This window comes from Lontra canadensis, unplaced genomic scaffold, assembly GCF_010015895.1.
Source record: "Lontra canadensis isolate GAN:19392208 unplaced genomic scaffold, GSC_riverotter_1.0 scaffold117, whole genome shotgun sequence".
NCBI classification, from domain to species: Eukaryota; Metazoa; Chordata; class Mammalia; order Carnivora; family Mustelidae; genus Lontra; species Lontra canadensis.
The window spans coordinates 1,578,023-1,596,597 of record NW_022631111.1 but is presented as its reverse complement, the minus strand read 5'-3'; the positions used below and the strand labels follow the sequence as shown (position 1 = coordinate 1,596,597).

The following is an 18,575-nucleotide window of genomic DNA, read 5'->3' as shown; positions in this document are numbered from 1 at the left end:
TTGGGGAGTCCCGCAGGCACACACTTTCAGACATGGCGGGGGGGCTTGGCAATGGCCTGGTCTCATCCTTCCTTGTCCAGACAAGGAATCGAGCACTGGAGAAGGACATAGCTGGAGGTCACAATCAATCCAGAAGCTAACTGAGTAGAGACTAGACCTCATGTCACCTGACTGTTTGGTGCTTTTTCTGCTATAGAACCATCCATTTTACTCCAAATTCTTCGGAGGTCCCCCCATCACACCTGCTGGAGTGCCCACTTCCTCCTGCCCACATTCTTTACCCTGGGGTGCAGGTGTGGGAAGGGGGTGGCAGGTATAGGAGAAAAACATGGATTTCTGGGTCTGCTTGTGTGCAGACCAAAAGCTCCACAGAAAACTAGCTTGCTGTGTGGCCCTGGGCAGATAACCCTAATCTCTCTGATCTTCAGTTGTCTTCTCAGTAAAATTTGAGTTAGAGACTCTGGTGGGATTGTTCCGAGGAATCAACACGTGTAAAGAACTTCATACGATGCCAGCTCAAAGTCCGTGCTTGCTGAATGGAAGTTTCCCCACATCCTAAGGGGCTGATGCTTAGGTTCTGACCTTAGGTTGACACCCTTTCGAAAGGATTCTGTCCAATGCCAGATGTAGACTGTTTATTCCTGGGGATGAGGAAGAAGGAAGGAGGAAGGAGTTGAGTGGAGGACCCGGGCTGGGCACAGATAAAAGGTGTGTATTTCTCTCGAGGCAGGAGGGCCCAGACCAGGTGGCACAGCCAGCCAGGGAACCTTGACGGGACCCGTGGCCTCTGGAGTTCAGGACACTGGCAGAGCGAGACAGAAACTGAGACAGGCGCCTGGCAGGCTGTGCACGGCCTGCAGCGCCCCCGCGTGCTCGTAGCGAGAAGGCAACCTCCCCAACCACAGCCCCTCTGCTTGCACCAGCCCCCAGGCCTCATGCCCTGAAGGGAAAGCAGGGTCCAGCCAGCAGGCCCTGGGCCAGAGGCAGCCAGGTTCTGTTTGAGGGAAGTGTGAGGCCTGAAACCCACCCCTTTTCAGACTGTTCTTCAACAGCAGTCCTGCCACCACCGGCAATGGTCAGTCACCGCCCAGCATCTACCAAATTCTTGCCTGAGACCAGTGCTCATTCAGCCCCTGCAGAGCTCCTGCTCTGCTCTTCCTAGTCCCAACCAAAAGGGCTGGAGGGCCAGAGAAGAGCTTTCATCGGCTTATCAAAGCACCGCAGTATGAAGATTCAGATTTTTAAAAATGCCATTTTAACAATTCTCTTAACATTCTCTTAACAAACTTGCAAATTTCTTGTGTTCCCTTTCATGTGATTTTGAGTGCAATTACTGGAGAGACACCATACATCTGGTTCATGAGTGTTCATTAAGGTTTTACTGTATAGATTTGGGGAGTGGGACTGAAGGAAAGAATACCAGTTGGACCCCGGGTCTGATTGGGGTTCAGAGCCAAGACCCACCCCCTAGCCCACACACACACACACACACACACACACTCCTGGGCCAGCCCAGCCCATCACTCTCTACTGAGAATAGAGAATTGTGCCTTCCCCCCTGCCCCCCCTTCTGTGGACCCTCACCGCAGGGGACAGGAACTGGGTCTTTAATCTTTGTGGGGGTGACTCCCTCATAGAAGGCACAGGTGAAGGTCTGGCAAATCGCAGGGGAAAATGCAAATGTGAGATGGTGAGTTTGGGACCAGGGTGGTGGTGAGTGGAAAGGCAAGCAGAGGTACAGCTCAATATTAAGTACAGAGGGGCCCTCATCAAAAACACCCCGAACTGTCCCTTTGGCAGCAATCAATATAGGAGAGCCCCCCGGAATGTGCTGGTTTCTCAGGAAACAGGACTTGACTGGGAGGTTGAGCGGCAGCCTGAGGTCGGGCCCAGTGGGCAGAAGCGGAGGCACGGCGTGAGGCTCCGCAAAGGCATCTTCCGCAAGAGTAGGTGGAGGACCACTTATCTGTGTCATCAGACACACCTGGGGTCAAATCTGCCCTCTGCCCCTCTACTGGCTGGGTGACCTTGAACACATTCCTCCATCAGTCGCTGGTTTCAGGAATCTTTACCTTGCAGGGGTTTTTTGTTGTTGTTGCTTTTTGTTTTTTGTTTTTTGTTTTTTTTTTTTTAACTGAAGTATGGTGGACGCACAATGTCCCGTTAGTTTCAGGTGTAGTATGTAATGATTGGACGAGTCTCTAATGCTGTGCTATGTTCCCAAGTGTAGCTACCCTCTGTCACCATGCAAGTCCATCATAGTACTCTGGACTGCATTCCCTATGCTGTTCCCTTCATCTCCATGACTTCATCATCCTGTAAGTGGAAGCCTGTACCTCCTACCACCCTGAATCCATTTTGCCCATCCCTTCCCCACCTTGACAACCATCAACTTGTTTTGTGGATTTATGGTCTGCCTCCTGCAGGTTGTTTTAGAAGATCAAATGAGAGAAAGGGTGCCTGGCACAGAGTAAGCCTTCCGTGGATGGCGGCTTGACTACCCTAAACATTTCTAAGTAGAGGCACCAAGGCCCTCCTTCCCTCCCCAGCCCAGAGTCATATCCTTCTCCCTTGGACCCCCCAGCACCCTTTCCTTCCCCTGTCACTCAGGTACTGATGTTGGTTCCTGCCCTTGGAGAGCACAGAAGTAATCAAATGAGAAATCCACCAATCCTTTATCTTCCTACCACCAAATGCACTGGCTTCCACATATTCATATTTTCGCCTTTCTTCCTGCTGCCATCCAGGAGCTCTCCTCCTCCCACCAATTGCTCATAACCCCTCTGACCTCTAGTCCTCATAAGGACTTAGCTGCTGATTTATGCCTTCCTTCCTGACTTACTAATTTCTCCCTCCCTACAGGGCCATTCCCCTGAACATACAAACAGGACTGACTGTTATCAAACATGAAGCCCTCCCCTGTACCCCCCATCTCCCTCCAGCTACAGCCCCATTTCTCTTCACAGTCTATGCAGCACAGACGTTTTCTGGGCCCCATGCCTCTTGTCCTCCTGGGGGCCTGTGCTCCAGGACACAAAGGGACACACGGTAGCACACAGGGGGACCAGAACAGAAAGTCTAAGCCCAGGATGGGGAAGATTCTGGATTTTTTGTTGATGCATATTGTATTTTGTTGTTTCCTTTAAACAACAATTTCTTTTCTGCTTATAAATATATACTCATGATAAACCACCCCAACTCATGGAAAAATATAAAAAAAAATAAAATAAAGGCCAATGATAAAATAAATTAAAAATATAAAATGTAATCAATCATAATCCTGCCAAACAGAGACATTTTAGTGTGTTTCTTGCCAATTTTTCCCCTAAGCATATACATTTAAATAATCATATATTACATATATACATCTTACATACATACACGCACATGATATATATGTGCTATGCTGAAAAATGGGAGTCCACCAGGACAATCACAGTTCTGCTCACAGAGCAGAGAGAGGCAACGGATAGTTCTAAACTCTGCTCGGTGCCATCTTGCTGGCTGGATCCAGGTGTGTGGGACTCAGAGGAAAGGAAGTGGGAGGAAAGGCAGAGGGGAAGGAAGGGTGAATGGCCATAGCCATTCTGAGCAACACCAAGGATTTTTTTTTAATTGCCAATATGACATGCAAATAAATGATCTCTCTCTCTCTCTCTCTCTTTTTTTTTTTTTTTTTGCATTTCTTTTATTGAAGGTAAGAATGAACTTAAAAAAAAGTTTGTTTATTGGCCTATGGTCTCTCTTTTGTGAACTGATGGTTTATATTCCTGGACTCACTCACCTCTGATACTCTACCACAAAGGGAAACTGAAGAATGTTTAAATGAACAAATTCCTTGAGTTCTGATCTTCTCCTCAACCCCAAGGACAAGGGGGGGGTGTTATTTGCATGATTTTAATACAGATTCCTGTGTTGCAACAATGCACATTTTCTGAATGCTTCTTGAGTCCAGCATGGTGCAAAGGAAAAAATATTCAGGCCAGAAGACCTGGAGATGAATTTTAATGACCAAAAAAAAAAAAAAAAAAAAAATTCATTTTCTTCAGCTAGCTTCGGTTTTTCCATCTATAAAATGGAGATAATAAGGAAACATTCCAACTCAGTGTTGCTGTGAAAAATAAATAAGATCAGGGTAACCACCATAATAATAGACCTCACCTCAGAAGATATTGGATTTTGTGCTGATTTTCCCTCCCTTACATGGATGGGTTATCTATCTATCTATCATCTATCTATCTATCTATCTATCTATCAGGAGTGAGTGAAAGGAAGGCTTTCTCTGGAGTGGGAGCTGTCAGAAAACGTTTCTTAAAGAAAGTACAATGTAAACTGGGCCAGAAAGGGTGGAAAGGATTCTGAGGTGGTGGGTGGAGGAAGGAAAGATGTTCTGGGTGTGGAAACATGGTTAGAAAGGAAGCTTAGAGTCAAGCTGTCCTAGTCAATGCTGCTGTTATTCAGTTCCCAGTATGTGCCAAGAGCGCTGCAGTTACTCCACACAAAGCCGTATATTATTTCTATTTTTAATCATCATCGTCATCATCATTTCCCCCTTTACAGGTGGGGAAACAGAAACTCAGAGAAGTTATGTGACTTCCCCAAAGCCACACAATTGGTCATTGGTGCTGGAATTTGAATCTGATCCCAAATCCCATAGTTCCCCCCACCCCCAAAACCATCTTCAGCAGGCACAGAGGGGCTCCTAGCTCTCCAGCTTCAAGGGAGTACCTCCCCTTGACCTGCGGGACCACGGAGGCTCCAGCCTTAAGGTGGTGATTCCTTATCCACCTCCGCCTCCGGGTCAAGGCCGTGCACTTCCCGAGCAGCCTGGCCAGGGACCCAATGGGGCAGAGGGAGAGTCTAGGGGCCTGGCTATTCCCACCCAACATGAGAAGCAGCCTCTGGGGTCAGTCTTCGCTCCATGTCTCCCTGTGGAGTCCCGTAGGCAGGTGGGGTGAGGCTCTCCTGCCCCATCCAGCTCCTCCTACCTTTAGTCTTTCACACGTCTGATCCCCGTGAGCCTCTCCCACGGCCAGATCCATCTGCGTGGGGCCCTGGACATCCCGTCCTCATGTGTCCTGCCCCCCGAGCCAGGTGTGGCTGGCAGATCCCCGAGAAAGCCTGCTTGCTGGAACACAGGGCCCAGCAGGGCAGTGCCCAGGCAAGGGGTGGACCTTGGAGATAGTAGTAACCGACACTGAGCATTCGCCAGGTGCCAGGCACTATGTTAAATGTTTTCTTTTTTACTTATGATTTCTTTCTCCTCCTTCTTTTTAAAAAGATTTTATTTCTCTGACAGAGAGAGACAAAGGGAGAGAGGGAACAGAGCAGGGGGAGTGCGAGAGGGAGAAGCAGCCGGGAGCCGGATGTGGGGCTGGATCCCAGGACCCTGGGATCATGACCTGAGCAGAAGGCAGACGCTTAACAACTGAGCCACCCAGGCGCCCCTTTACTTATGATTTCAGTTAAACCTCACAAGAACTCTGAGAGAGAGCAATTGTTACTATATTTTATAGACAAGGAACCCAGAGAGTTTGAACACCTCGACTGTCCAGGTAGAAGCCTGTTATGGGGCAATATGGTTCCAGAAACTGTGCTTGTAGAAGTCTCTCCCCTTGGATGCCAGGAAGCTCTCCGGGCTTGCCCTGCTGGGCAGGAAGTGACAGGGCGTGTCTTGGAGCACCTGCCATCTCTGTCTTGCTCAGCACAGTTTGCCCTGTGCTGGTGTCGTCCTGTGGGTCTCAGCCAGGGGAACTGGAAGCAGGAGGAAGGAGAACTACTTCCCTGACCAGCAGTGTCTGGCAGAGGTTAGGAGGTCAGGCCGAACATCCCAGGGCGCCCACCCCACCCCAGTCTGCTCTCTGGCCCTTGCAGGTGCTGTCATGCTAATTTTACCCAGTTCCTCATTGGCGCCCACAATCAGCTATCCGTCAGCCACAGAACCAGTGTGTTCATAGAACTATGTGCTGTGCCCCACACCCCACTTCCACCCATGGTTCTGGAAGGGGTGTTTTCTCAGCTTAGCTTGGCCTGAGAGCTTATGAGAGGAGCTGCCTGGCAGAGGTGCAGGGGACAGCAACTCTCCATCATCTCTTAATCTTACCAGTATCGGACAGACCTGGCTTCAAATCCCTCTCTGCCCCTTCCGGGCTGCGTGTCCTTAGTCAAATTAATTTCATTAGGCGGTTATTGCTATATTACAAACCATACCCCAGACTTAGTGGCTTTAAGCTACAACCAACTGTGGTTGTTCACAAGATCATGGGTTGGTTGGACAGTTAGTTCCTCAGATGTGGGCCAGGCTTGACTAGCCTTGACTGAACTCCCTACTGGGACTGCGGCCAGCTAGAGGCTGGCTGATGACGGATGACCTTAGCTGGGGTAACTGGACCCTGCTTCACATGCCCACTTGTCCCCCAGTGGGTTAGCACGGACCAGTGTTGCTAATGTGCCGGGGATGCCCAGAGAGTGAACCAGGGACAAACTTAGCTTCCGATGATGAGCGGCAAAGTCACATTGCGAATGCCACAGAGAGAAGGTGGTGGATTGGAGCCATATACCGCATCACTTAACCTCGCTGCAACTCTGTTGACTCATTTCTAGGATGGGAATAATATCATATCATGTGATGCTCTAGAGTTCCCAGTCTTTTTAGGGGGCGGTCACGCAGGGGCAGCCACAAGAGGGCGCTCAGGAGAGGTGCAGGAAAACAAAGCTTATTAAACTCAGGGGTCTTAGAGAGACCGAGTCACTGCAGGCTGAGTCACTGAGGCTTTTCCCATGTGGGAAAAGCAGGCTGAGTCACTGAGGCTTTTCCCATGTGGGAAAAGCCCCAAGGCACCAGGCCCAGCCATGCATGTGGGGAGCTGAGAGACAATGAAGAACCTGTGGGTCAGGGCGTTTACCGTGGGGCAGGGTGGGTACACAGGCAAAGGGCATGAGGGGCTGTCCTTGGGGCTCTTTGGTGTTTGACCAGCACTGGGTCACAGTCATGGGAGGTAAGAAGGGGAGCTGGTGGCAGGGGCCCATCTTATCATCCTGGTACACTTGGTTCCCCAGATTGGGTGTTCACAACATGTTTGTGGGGATGTTGAGGCAGCAGGAAGAGATGAACTTTTGAAATTTATAACACCTAGTACGCCCGGGGCTCCATGAGTTTATTTTGAAAGCTAACCTTATAAATTACAAAAGACCAAGTAGTAGATTCACCATTCCTTTGCACCTTGGAAACTGTTTGGGGGGGGGTTGTCCTTAGCCACAATAATTAGAGTACGAGGCACCAGGATCTGCCCTCCAGCTGCAGGAGACTATGAAGCCATCCTAGTGCAGAAAAGTGGAGTGCTCTGTACAGCATTCCTTCCTTCCTTCCTTCGTTTATTTAGGGAATCAATCAGAAAACAGACAGCAAGAGCCTGTCATGTAATGTGTGGGAGATACTGGTCGTAACATAGGAAACGAAGCATCAAGGTTCCCAGAGGGATGTGTGGGGTTGATTGTCAGGGGCGCTCCCTTGCAAGCCAGGCGAAGAGTGTGTGTGGCGTGTGGCGCCCTGCCTTGGGGAATGGGGAGCCATTGAAGGCTTTAGGCAGGGATCCCTATGGTGGTTTCTTTGTCATTTCAAAAGATCTCTCAGGTGGCTGCCTGGAGAACAAAGAGGTTGTTGGTGAAGGCAGTGCAGGGAAGACTAATTAGAAGATGCTGGGAGAGAGAGAGCGCGCGAGTGCACATGAGACTGTACTCAGAAAGTATAGAACCCTGGGGAAGCCTGGAAAGGGAGGGGGGAGCTGAGTTGCTCAGAACATGAGCTGCTCTACCTTCTTGGTTTAATTCGGTCATTCGTTAAATACATGTTTACTGAGCCCCCAGATGGGGGTGAATAAAATAGACAACAGTCCTTTCATTAATGGCGCTCACATCCCAAGAAAACTCACTTTCATGCTTAAAGGCATGCAACGTGGTGTCAGCTACACGCCCACCTCCCCATTTGCTGGTGAAGGGCTCCAGGCCTGGAGCTCAAGCAGAAGGGACAGGGATGGTCATGCATCATTCTGACTACTGGCACTCTTCACTTTCCACATCAGATTTAGGACCCCTTTAGTCCCACCTCTCCCTGGCTATAAGCTGAGAATCCACTATCCCTTTTTGAGAACTCAGTGAAATGTGTCCTTTGAGTGGGCCCATCAATAAGGGACAGGAGGTATGAACTCATGTGTTCGGCCACAGCCAAAGACATTACCAGGTCATGCTTTGAGTTTTATTAGTGACCCCGCCTCAGAGCAACCCCTCAGAGAATGCTGGCCCTCCCCCAGGGGAGCTGAGTGTCCCTGCCTGCAGACACTTCCGGCCACAGTATGGTTGAGGGACTGTGGGGGGTCATCTGCATTCCACGCCAGCATCCTCATTGTGGTTGCAGTTGTGGGTCCCCCAGTTGCTCTTTCTGCAATTCCAGAGGGTCGTCTCTGTCCCCTGACAGGCAACGTCATCCAGCCATATCTCCCCACTGCCTGGATATAGGGAAAGCAGGGAGAAAGAGGGGAGCAGGATTAGCGCCCAACTTACATTTGGGGTACACTGCCAATTTCCCTCACAGCCACTCGGGCCCCAGGTGCTGATGGCCGGTCTCCTCTCCTGCTATGAGTCTGCCTCCCTTCTGCTTTCCGCCCTTTAACAAAAGTCTCATCCAAAGATTAGATGAGATTGATTAAGATAGATTGAGATATATCACCTATTTATAATTACTGATACTTAGTCTGTGCACTATTTGAAATTTCCTCCTGGGGACTTCCCAGTGTTTGTCTCTTTCCTGCTTAGTCCTGCTGCTGTACCCACCTTCCTCAAATGCCCTTTGAACCAGGCCGTTCTCTGGCTCGAAAGCATTCACATGTTCCTCCAAATCCCTTCCTCTGATATAATCAATTTCAGATCAACAGCACAGAGGAAAGCAGCAGGATGGTGGACAGTTCCGACTTACCATGGTTTGATTTATGACTTTCCAACTTTATGATGGTGTGATCATACTTGGAATTTTGAACTGTGATCTTTTCCCAGGCTAGGGGGATGTGGGGTGAGGCGCTTTTCAGATGCTGGGCAGCAGAAGCTCCCAGGCAGCCAGGTGCTCATGAGAGCAAACAACCGACATATGATACCAGGGCAACCATTCCGTATCCAGACAGCCATGCTGTTTGTAACCTTCAGTACAGTATCCAGTCAATGGCATGGTCTAGTGACACTTCATCATAAGTAGGCTTTGTGTTACATGATTTTGCCTAACTATGTTCTAGTTTAGGTGTTCCGAGCACCCTTATGGCAGATGAGGCTAAGCTGTGACTTGGTAGGTGACCTGTTTTGTATTAGATGCATCTTTGACACAATGTTTTCAAATTTCTTTGTGTTTATTGAGATGTAACCCCATTGTAAACCCAGGATGATCTGTATTTGGTTACAGTAATTTACACACAGTTTACAGTGTAGTGATCTATGTAAGTGTAATCTATAGGAGGAAAATATATACTTTAAAGGAGTTTTACAAGCCAACTGGTACCTAGATTAAAAACCAGGTAGGCACTGTAGGGTGGAGTAAAGGCAGAGAGCGTTTGGGGCAGGAGAAGGCAGCCTAATCTTCCTGCCAGGTCAGCTCTTGTGGCCAAAGAAATGGTCTTAGTCTGGGGATTTGGCTACTTTATTGAAAGTTTGAAGTTTTTGCTGAAAGAGATAGCCCAAGTCTCCAGCACCCCAGGACATCTTTCCAAAACTGATTTAAGGAATTCCCTACTCTGATTTGTTTATTTTTCCCTTTGCACCTTTTCCTTGAAAATGATCACAGCAAGGCGTGTCCTGGCTTCCCGTTTCCAGAAGTTGAGATGAGCACCTGTGTTTGCCCACCCTGCAACTTTTCTTTTCTTCTAGGACTGGCACCTGGCTGTCCTTCAGAGAGCCATGACTCACAGACACCTTTGGCCATGGAGCACTCTGGCTTTCTATGCTGCACAGACAGTGACCCAGCCAGGTGAGCCAGAGCTCCACCCAAGCCTTTGCTGTCCAGATCCTCTTTGTCCTGGGGCAGCCAGCCTAGAAGGCACTGACCAGCAGGACTTTTCAGTTGCTTAAACCAATCTTTTTCTTTTAACCTAAATTCATGGAGTCCTTTGCAACCAAAGGGAAAGCCTCCAGGAGAGAGGCTCCTGGCCAAGGACCTACTCACCAGGTGACATGTTGGTAAGGGCTGTTCCCCTGGAGTAGCCCAGCATGCGGCAGAAGACAGTGGCGTCGGAATTGTCCCAGCCATCATCACAGATTGTCCCCCAGATGCCGTTATAGAAAATTTCAGCCCGGCCTCTGTTCCTACTGCCGATAATCCTGACGGTCTGTAATGGTTCACCTGGGTGAAAGACACACGTGGGAGAGGGGAAAAGAGCAGCCTAGGGCTTTGTGTGGCTGCTGGCTCAGCCTTTTTCTGGTTGGCAGTTCTGTTATTCGGGGGTAGGGTAAGTCCCCCTGCTGGACTGTCACTAGAGCCGGGAACTTCCTGCATGTGGCTCAGCATTCTCTGTCCACTTGCAGCCAGTCCTGCATACCCAGCTGGCTGCATCGCATCTTGTCTTGTGGGGAGAAGAAAAGGAGGAGTTGAGGGGAAAATAGAAGGAGGGAAAGAAGGGAGAATGGGAGAAAGGGAAGGAGCAGGATTTGGAGAAGGAGGGAAGAAGAAAGAGAAGGAAGGTGGGAGGTGAGAGGGGAGAGGGGAGAGGGGATGGGAGCTAAAAAAAAAAAAAACAGTTGCGCTGTGGCTCTAAATCGTCATGGACGGGCTTTGCCAAAGGATGAGTCTGTTAGCTTTTCCCAAAATGAGGCATTTCTCTGAGAACCAGGGTCTGTTCCCTACCACACCTACAGTTTTCAAGCACTGAGTTCCTTCAAAGGCACACATTAAAGAGAATAGAAATAATAATTACCTTTTTGACCTTTTTCTCCCTGAGTTCCCTGTGCTCCAGAAGATCCTGTTGCAAGGGGAAAAAGAAAAGAAAAAAAAGAACCCACACAATTTAAAGGACACCAAGCCAGGATCCCTTCACCCTTCTTTGCCGGCGGTGGGGAGGAGAGTGGGGGCGGGGAGGTCAGATTCTCTCCTCCAGCTTTGCCAGTGACCTGGCATCATGGGGACTGAGCACCACTGGTTGAAGAAGACGAAACAGGCCTGTCCTATGGCGGGAGGATTTAAACTAGATTCCTGAGGAGTACTGAACAGGTAGGAGACAGGGAGGGGAGGCATCTCCTTTGTGGGAAGCTCTGGTGGCTAGGGCTCGGCTGGGCGTCGTGCAAGCACACGTTCACTTGTCTGGCCCCCGGGATGCCCAGGCTGTGCCTCATTCACTTCTGTGTCCTCAGGGCTGAGGGCAATCCCAGCACAGAAACTGTCCAGGGAGCCAATAAACCTCTACACCTTTGGTTCTGAAAACTCCCAGGCTCCTTACAACAGGGCCCCTCCTTAGAGCCCATAAATCACAGACTGAGGCCTTACCTTTTGCTCCTGGCTCTCCCTTTTGGCCTTTCAGTCCAGGTGCACCTGTGAGGCCTCCCTGGCCCGGGTTTCCCTTTTGTCCCTTCATGCCCTCAGGGCCTGGAGAGGAGAGAGACCGCTTCCATCAGATGTTCTGCCTTGGTTTCCAGGGGGGACCGAGGGCCTTGGTCTTTAAAGACTGGGTTGTCCTTGACAAGCGCACCCCCCACCCCCATGAATGGACTGTTTGGATGTTCAGCTTGGTCCACCTGGGAGAGGTGGTGAGGGCAGGCAGGGTCTGGGTACTGCTGCGATCTCCCCCTGCTGACTCTCACATGAATGCTGGTAGACAACACACGGGTCACAAGAGCTGACAGGATTCTGGAGGTTTTTGGTCTTCCTCAGACCACACAATTGTGTAGAAGTTCTGGCCATTCTGGGAGAACTTGCTAGAATGTTTCTAGGCCTCAAGATCTGCTTTAGTAAGTTTAAAGGCGAACCAAATATCCAGCTCAGAGGAAGAAAGCCCGTTCAAGAAATGGTCTGAGAAGTGCTCTGTGAAAGCCTGTGCTCAGTGATGGACCACGGGCAGGGGCTTGGAAAACCAAGGTGACCATAACAGGCCAATGGCAAGCAGCCGAAGGAGGACAAGAGGAGCTTCAGGGGAGAAACAGAAGATGGAGAGGGACCAGCACAGGCATGAGGAAGCAGAGGCCTTGCAGCCTGGGACCTGGAGAATAAGGCTGCCCTGCTCCACAGAGGCCGCATGCCCTGAAGCCACCAGCTGACCCCAAGCTCTCCAGCCGCCTCCTACCCTTCTCCACCCTCAGCTTGGTCTCCCTCTCTATTGCCTCAGGTCCCTGACTTCTGTCCCTCTCCATGTTTTCCAGGGGAAGAATCTGAGGCTTGAGAGACAGAGCCCTGGAGTCTTAGCCTCAAACAGGCTTGGGCCCCGGCCGCTCTAGGGGAAGGTTAAAGCAGAATGTTCAAAGTCAACAAGACCTGCCCTCCGAGCACGAGCCTTTCCAGACATCATTCTGAGAAATTAAAATGAAGCCGGCCCTTTACCTGGAACTCCTGATTCTCCTTTTGTTCCTTTCTGTCCTTGAAGTCCTAAGATCGAAATACAAAAAAGGGGGGGAAGATAATAAAACTTAGATATTAGACACTTTTAATCTTAGACAACCTCTACCTTTTGTCTGATTAATGCAGATGGAAAGACACATTGGTTCTCCACGATTGTTTAAAGCCTCCTTAGCCGAGCATAAAAGGAGACAGACCGCAGATAAATGGGGACACGTGTTGGGGTGAAGTAGAAAGGTATTGGATGAAAGTCAGAGTTAGACAGACAGACAGACTCTGGATTTAATGGCTGGCCTTCTTGGTCCGATGATAGCCTGACTCGGAGTATAAATCCAACCCCATTCCTTCCTGCCTGCATTTTATTGGAAAAGAAGTAAGACATATTTTGAAAATAAAGGCACCTTTATTTCCAGAAGACTGTGGAGGAGACTCCTTGGGCTCAAGGAGTGGGTGGGGGGAGCCCTCACCCACAGCAGATGCTCCGTAGAATTTATTGGTTCTTTTCATCGTGGCCCTAAGGTAGCTAAGGATTCGTGTGGCCAGGTCAGAAGCCACAGGAGTTCAGAACTGCTGCTGTAAAAAAGCAGGACATGCTGGAAGGATCTGAGAGGGCAACTAGTTCAGCCCCTCATGGGAAGGATGGGACAGAACTGAGGTTTAGCGAGCTTCTTGCAAGACCTGGAGGAACCTCAGAGGCCAGACCTTGGCAGGCAGGCCCGAGCCCACCGAGAGCCATTTGCACCTGCTTTGGTCCCTCTTTTAAGAATGCCTCACCCGTTCTGTTCTCTGGAGAACTCAGATCAAGCCTGTAAGACCTGCTAAGATGTCAGATGTCACTTGACTGCGAAAACTTCTCTGGCTTCACCCATGGATGGTGTGATCCTCCCGAGGCAGCAGAAGGGCCAGAGACAGACGGCCTGGGCTGGCATCTGTCTCCGTGACCTTGAGCAAGGTACTTGCCCTTTCGGAGCCTCACTTTCCTACTCTGAGTCTCCTGGCTGCCTCGGGGGTTGTCCTGAGACTGAAATGTCATCTGTGTCATGGGCTGAGCCTCATGTCTGGCCTGCACTCAGTAGGTGCTGCCCCAGAGACCCCACGGACCCTGTTTGCACGCATCTGTCTCCCCTCCAGAGGAAGCACCTCAGACCCTGACCCACAGGAGCTCCTGGCTCCTGGCCCAACAAGCCCCCTAATTGTTCACTGGTGACCTGAGCCAGAAGAGGCAGCACAAATTTCCTCTGCTCATCGGCATCTGAATTGTGTGTGTCAAGATTAGAGAGGAGAAGCCACACTCAGACATCTGTCTTTGGCTGTTAGTAAATAGAAAAACGGTCCAAAATGGTCCATACCTTGACCCTTGGCCCTCTGTCTGCAGCCTAGAGGGCACAATATTGCAGAAACCTCTACCTGAAGAGTCCGTCCCTGGAACCAAGGTTCAGGGACGCCAGGCCCCATGACCTCCCTTTATGGTCCCCTCCCAAAGAAATGCCCATCTCCAGCTGTCCCCAAAGCACCACATGACAAGCACATCCTGTACAGACAGGAATCACAGGGACTTCCTTATTTGCTGACCCGTGCACGCTGATAAGGGCTTTATACATATCCTCATCCCACCTTTCAGTTACCCTGCAAGGTCGTGCCCTTGACACAGTCACAGATGCTAGGTGATTTATCCAAGGCCACACAGTGATGGAGTGGTGAAACTGGGTTGTAACCCAGGTGGGTCTCCCACTGAGTGCTGTAGCTCCCTATGCCCCATTAGCACAGCAGCTCACATCTTCCCGGAGTTTCCATTTGGCCTGTCCACCTCGTTCCCAGGTTCCATCCCGTCCCCTAAATGAGTAGCTGAGCTAGGGGTGCTTCAGAGTCACCTGCACGGGGCTGGCGAACCAAACAGGCTTGTCAGGTTCGACCCTGGAGTTGCTGATTCAGTGGATCTGAGAAGTTGCTTTTCTAACAGGTTCCCAGCTGATGGTGATGCTGCTGGTCCAGGGACCACATTTTGAATAACACTGCCTTAAACAAATCTCACTGGCTCTTTAAAGACCAGCTCCCAGCTCACCACCTTCGAGCAGCCTTCCTGTCTCTGGGGAAAACAAATGCTGATTTCTCCTCTAAACCACATCTAACTGGGTGTTTCTGGGTATCACACATGTATCAAGCTGAGAGGACCCAAAATATTTATTTGCAAGGTATTTACTTAAAGAAATAATTTCCTCCCAAGAAAATTGTTTTGTTAGAAAGCACATGTCTCAAGGGACTGGCGGCCAAACAGAGCAGCGGTTAGAATGGTCCCTAGGTGACATGATTGGAAGTCTTTATACCTAATTAAAGGTCATACAGCACGATAAAAAATTAAAAAAAAAAAAAGCACATGTCTCTGGATTGTTCAGTGTTCAGCTGGTGTTTTGCCTAAAATCTTAGAATGTTCCTGCTCTGAGGGGGATATTGCCAGTTTCAAACACAGAGTGCTGTCAAGCTAGCAGGGACCTGGCTATTATTCTAGAATATTCTTCACATTCCACACAGAAGGAAATGGGCCCGGGGCAGGTCTTCCAGCTCTGATTTAATGTAGAAATTTCCAGTACATTAGGAAACTCCTTAAGTAGCATCTTGACATACAGGCTAAGTGCAGCCTGACAAAGTGAGGATGACTTTGACAACTGACAGATGGCGCTATGTGGCAGAAGTAAGATGGCAGGTTGGGGACCAATACTGGGACAGGTGTAGACTTTTGCAGATATCTCTGAGAGATTTAGAGGAAAATGAGGACAGGTTTTATGAGTGGCAACTTAGAAATGTGAGTTGGTAGAATTTAATATATTCTGGGACCAACTCAGTACTTTGATATAGGGACTGGAATGAACTGAGAAATTATATTCACAATATAGGGCTTAATTGCTATTATGAATTACTTTTTGTTGCTTACGTTCAAAATAAAATGTCTTCAAATACAGATGAGAAAATGGATTTCAGGTTATTTGCATTTTGGCTTTGCCTCAAGAGGAAAATAAAAGGATATAGAAAATTCAGATTCTTGTTATATTTTAGACATGAAGGCTGCTGAGATGCAGACCTTCTGATCAGATGGGTGTTTCAGAGCTTAAATGTCTTGGCTGCTTCTAATGCCATTTCATGAGGTGGGATCCTAGAAAGCAAAATGCCCACATCATTTCCCAAAAAACTTGAAAATGGCCAAGGGATTTTGAGCTAAAATGAATTTTTGTGGGATTTTTTGTTTTTTATTTTGTGATCTTTTTCCCCCAAGTGAAATAACTCTGTAATCTTTTGAAAGATCAAAGGTTAGAAATAACTCCATTTTGGGAGGCTGGTAAAATGTTGTTTTGTGAATGGTGAAGGAAATGGCCTTGGGAGAAAGTTCTGCCGAGTGATCATGCTGTCTGTAACATGTGTGGTTTGTCCTCCCGACAGAACGAAAAACGTTTCCTCGTCACCATCTTTAAGATGGCTGCTTTCTCTCAAGAGGTGTCAACACAGGGACACATTCCACCTGAGTGGGTTGGAGTACGGTAAGCGGCCGTTCACGACAGCAGGAGGATTTGGTGACTGAGCCAGGATTCACCCATCTGCGGGGTAGTGGCAAGGGCAGGAGAATCCGACTTTCTTAGAATCGTTTACTCTGTGCTATTCTATGTAACATGGTCTGGGAAAGCACAACTTTGGGATCTGGCTCTGGGATTAAGATTCAGAGTATATTACCTGTGAGACCCCAAGGAGAGGATTCACCCTCTGGGAATGTTTGCTCCCTCCGCTGTAAGGTAGCGGTGATGAAACTCAGGGACACAGGCAGATGAGCTAAGATCATAGGAGTAAATCCCAAGCACAGTGCCTGGCCCAGAAGTATCGTTAATCATAAACAGATTTCATTTTTTTTAATTAATACACAATCATGGGATCTGGCTGTTAGCCTAGGTCAAGCCAAGGCACTATAATTTCTCTGTTTTCATCCAGGGAGGCTTGATGTTCTCTTGAGAGATTAATGATTTTATTTACAAAATAGGAAATACATTGGGTTGAAAAACTGGCTTGATATAACCCACACGGGACAGACACCATACTACCTCCAGTTTGGGGAATACCCGTGTCCTGACATTGAAAAGTAAGCATTATCTTCCATGATCACTACCCATCCTTCCTTTTCCCACTTGAGAAATCTAACCTCTCTAAGAGTTCCTTAACCTCTGACTTCGGGATGACAGGTAGACTGATAATGGACCTGTGGGAATAGGCCAGATAATGGACCTGTGGAAATTCCCTCTCGAGATGGAACCATTAGCTACTAGGTCGAGACAAGCATTTGGATTTGTGTGGGAAACCAACACAATTTTATGAAAGTTGTAATCATCACATGCTCCAAATTGAAGATGTAATCAGCATGTTTACTTGGGTAGCCGGGATTAAGGAATAGCCTTTAGAATTCGCCTGACTGGTACTCACCACTGCGTCTGATTGATGGAGATCCCCAAAAAAGTGCTCAACAAATATATGGGAACTTGATAATAGGGTTAAAACCATCCCCAGGCTGTGAGCCAAAGGAATCTAGGCTCTCAGGGAGGTGGGTTTTGGGGTAAATAATGAAGAGTCATAACAGGGCCTGAGAACATCATGTTTCCTTCTTGGAATTGAAGAAGAACCTGCTGTAGCCTCAGCTTAAATCCTTCCTGACCTGGGATGGAGAGGGAAGGTGTCGCTCATCAGAATGCCTGATGGGGGGTAAGGGTATTCTCAGGCTGCCTAGGAAGGAAAAGAGCATGACAGAGTGTAATGGATAAGGCCCCAGGCTTTGAACCAGCCAGGCTACGATTCCAACCTTCACTGTGCCTCCTCCTGGCTCCTCAAGTGTGGGCAAGTTGCACTAACGAGAGTGCTTATCCCAGTGGGTTATCATGAAAATGCTTGTTATCAGAGTGACTCTTCCGAGGTAAACCGTCCCAGGGTATGGAGTGCAGGGCAAAATCTCCCACCTCCAGAGAGTGGGAGACACAGGCTGGGGGCCTGGGAAGGGGGCTCAGTGTCCCTTGAGGGTAAAATCGTGTTTTACCCCTGATACCCTTACTTAGTTAAGAACCATTAGTCTGGCAATCGGGGAAGGGTTGGGAGAGAGACTTGTTTATAACTGAGGGTTGAAAGCTGTCATCACTATGAAGCCAAGCAGAAAACTCAGGGGTAGGGCAGCCTCGTGCCCAGAAGTCAGACTTCCTGGGATCTGGGAGCAAGGAAGGTGGAAATATTTAAGATCGGGAGGAGGCAGTCAACAAGGCACTGACCACCACACCAGAGCTGACCACCACAGAGAGCTGACCACCACACCAGAAGGTGAGACCTTGCTGGGGGGGCCTTCAGGTAGCATCAATATGGCCTCAGGCAGCAGTTCCCTGGCCCTGGCTGACACAGTCGTGAAAAAGAAATCAGCTCAGAGCCTGGATGGGCTGGAAGGACAGTGGGTACTTTTTTCTTTTCCTGAAGATTTTATTTATTTAATTGATAGAAAGACACATAGTGAGAGAGGGAACACAAGCAGGGGGAATGGGAGAGGGAGAAGCAGGCTTCTTGCCGGGGAGGAAGCCCGATGCGGGGCCTGATCCCAGGACCCTGGGATCATGACCTAAGCCAAAGGCAGACGCTTAATGACTGAGTCACCCAGGCACCCCAGGATAGCACGTACTACAAAACCTGTGCCATAGCTCTTGATGATCTTCAGGAAAACCCCAATGGTTGAAGGCTCAGAGTACAGGGCCAGCCAGGAGGTGGCCCCCACCCACCCCTCTGGCCAGAGCTCCTGACCCTCTCTTACATCCCAACCCTAGATGCCAGGTACAGAAGCCTACAGAGCCCTCCCTCATTCTTTCATGACTTCGCCTGCTCTCTTCCTTCTCTCTAGATTTCCTTTCCCTTCCTCCCCATGGCCAGACTCCACTCATTCCACAAGACTCATCTCAAACTCTTACATCACTCACGTGCTGCTCTGCCTTTCACC

The 18,575-nt window shown here is 49.1% G+C and overlaps 1 protein-coding gene across 1 annotated transcript in view; it reads right to left on the bottom strand.

The window, feature by feature from the left end:
* Nucleotides 1-8,229: 8,229 nt before the first annotated feature.
* MARCO (macrophage receptor with collagenous structure) overlaps nucleotides 8,230-18,575 on the bottom strand; it is a 37,468-nt gene continuing 27,122 nt past the window's right edge. Inside the window, exons 12-16 of the mRNA XM_032840911.1 lie at nucleotides 12,563-12,607; nucleotides 11,516-11,614; nucleotides 10,950-10,994; nucleotides 10,202-10,378; nucleotides 8,230-8,504 (exon numbers count right to left, since the gene is read on the bottom strand). Coding sequence (XP_032696802.1) covers nucleotides 8,374-8,504; nucleotides 10,202-10,378; nucleotides 10,950-10,994; nucleotides 11,516-11,614; nucleotides 12,563-12,607 — 497 coding nt within the window. The 3' untranslated portion in view covers nucleotides 8,230-8,373. The remainder of the gene's footprint in view (nucleotides 8,505-10,201; nucleotides 10,379-10,949; nucleotides 10,995-11,515; nucleotides 11,615-12,562; nucleotides 12,608-18,575) is intronic.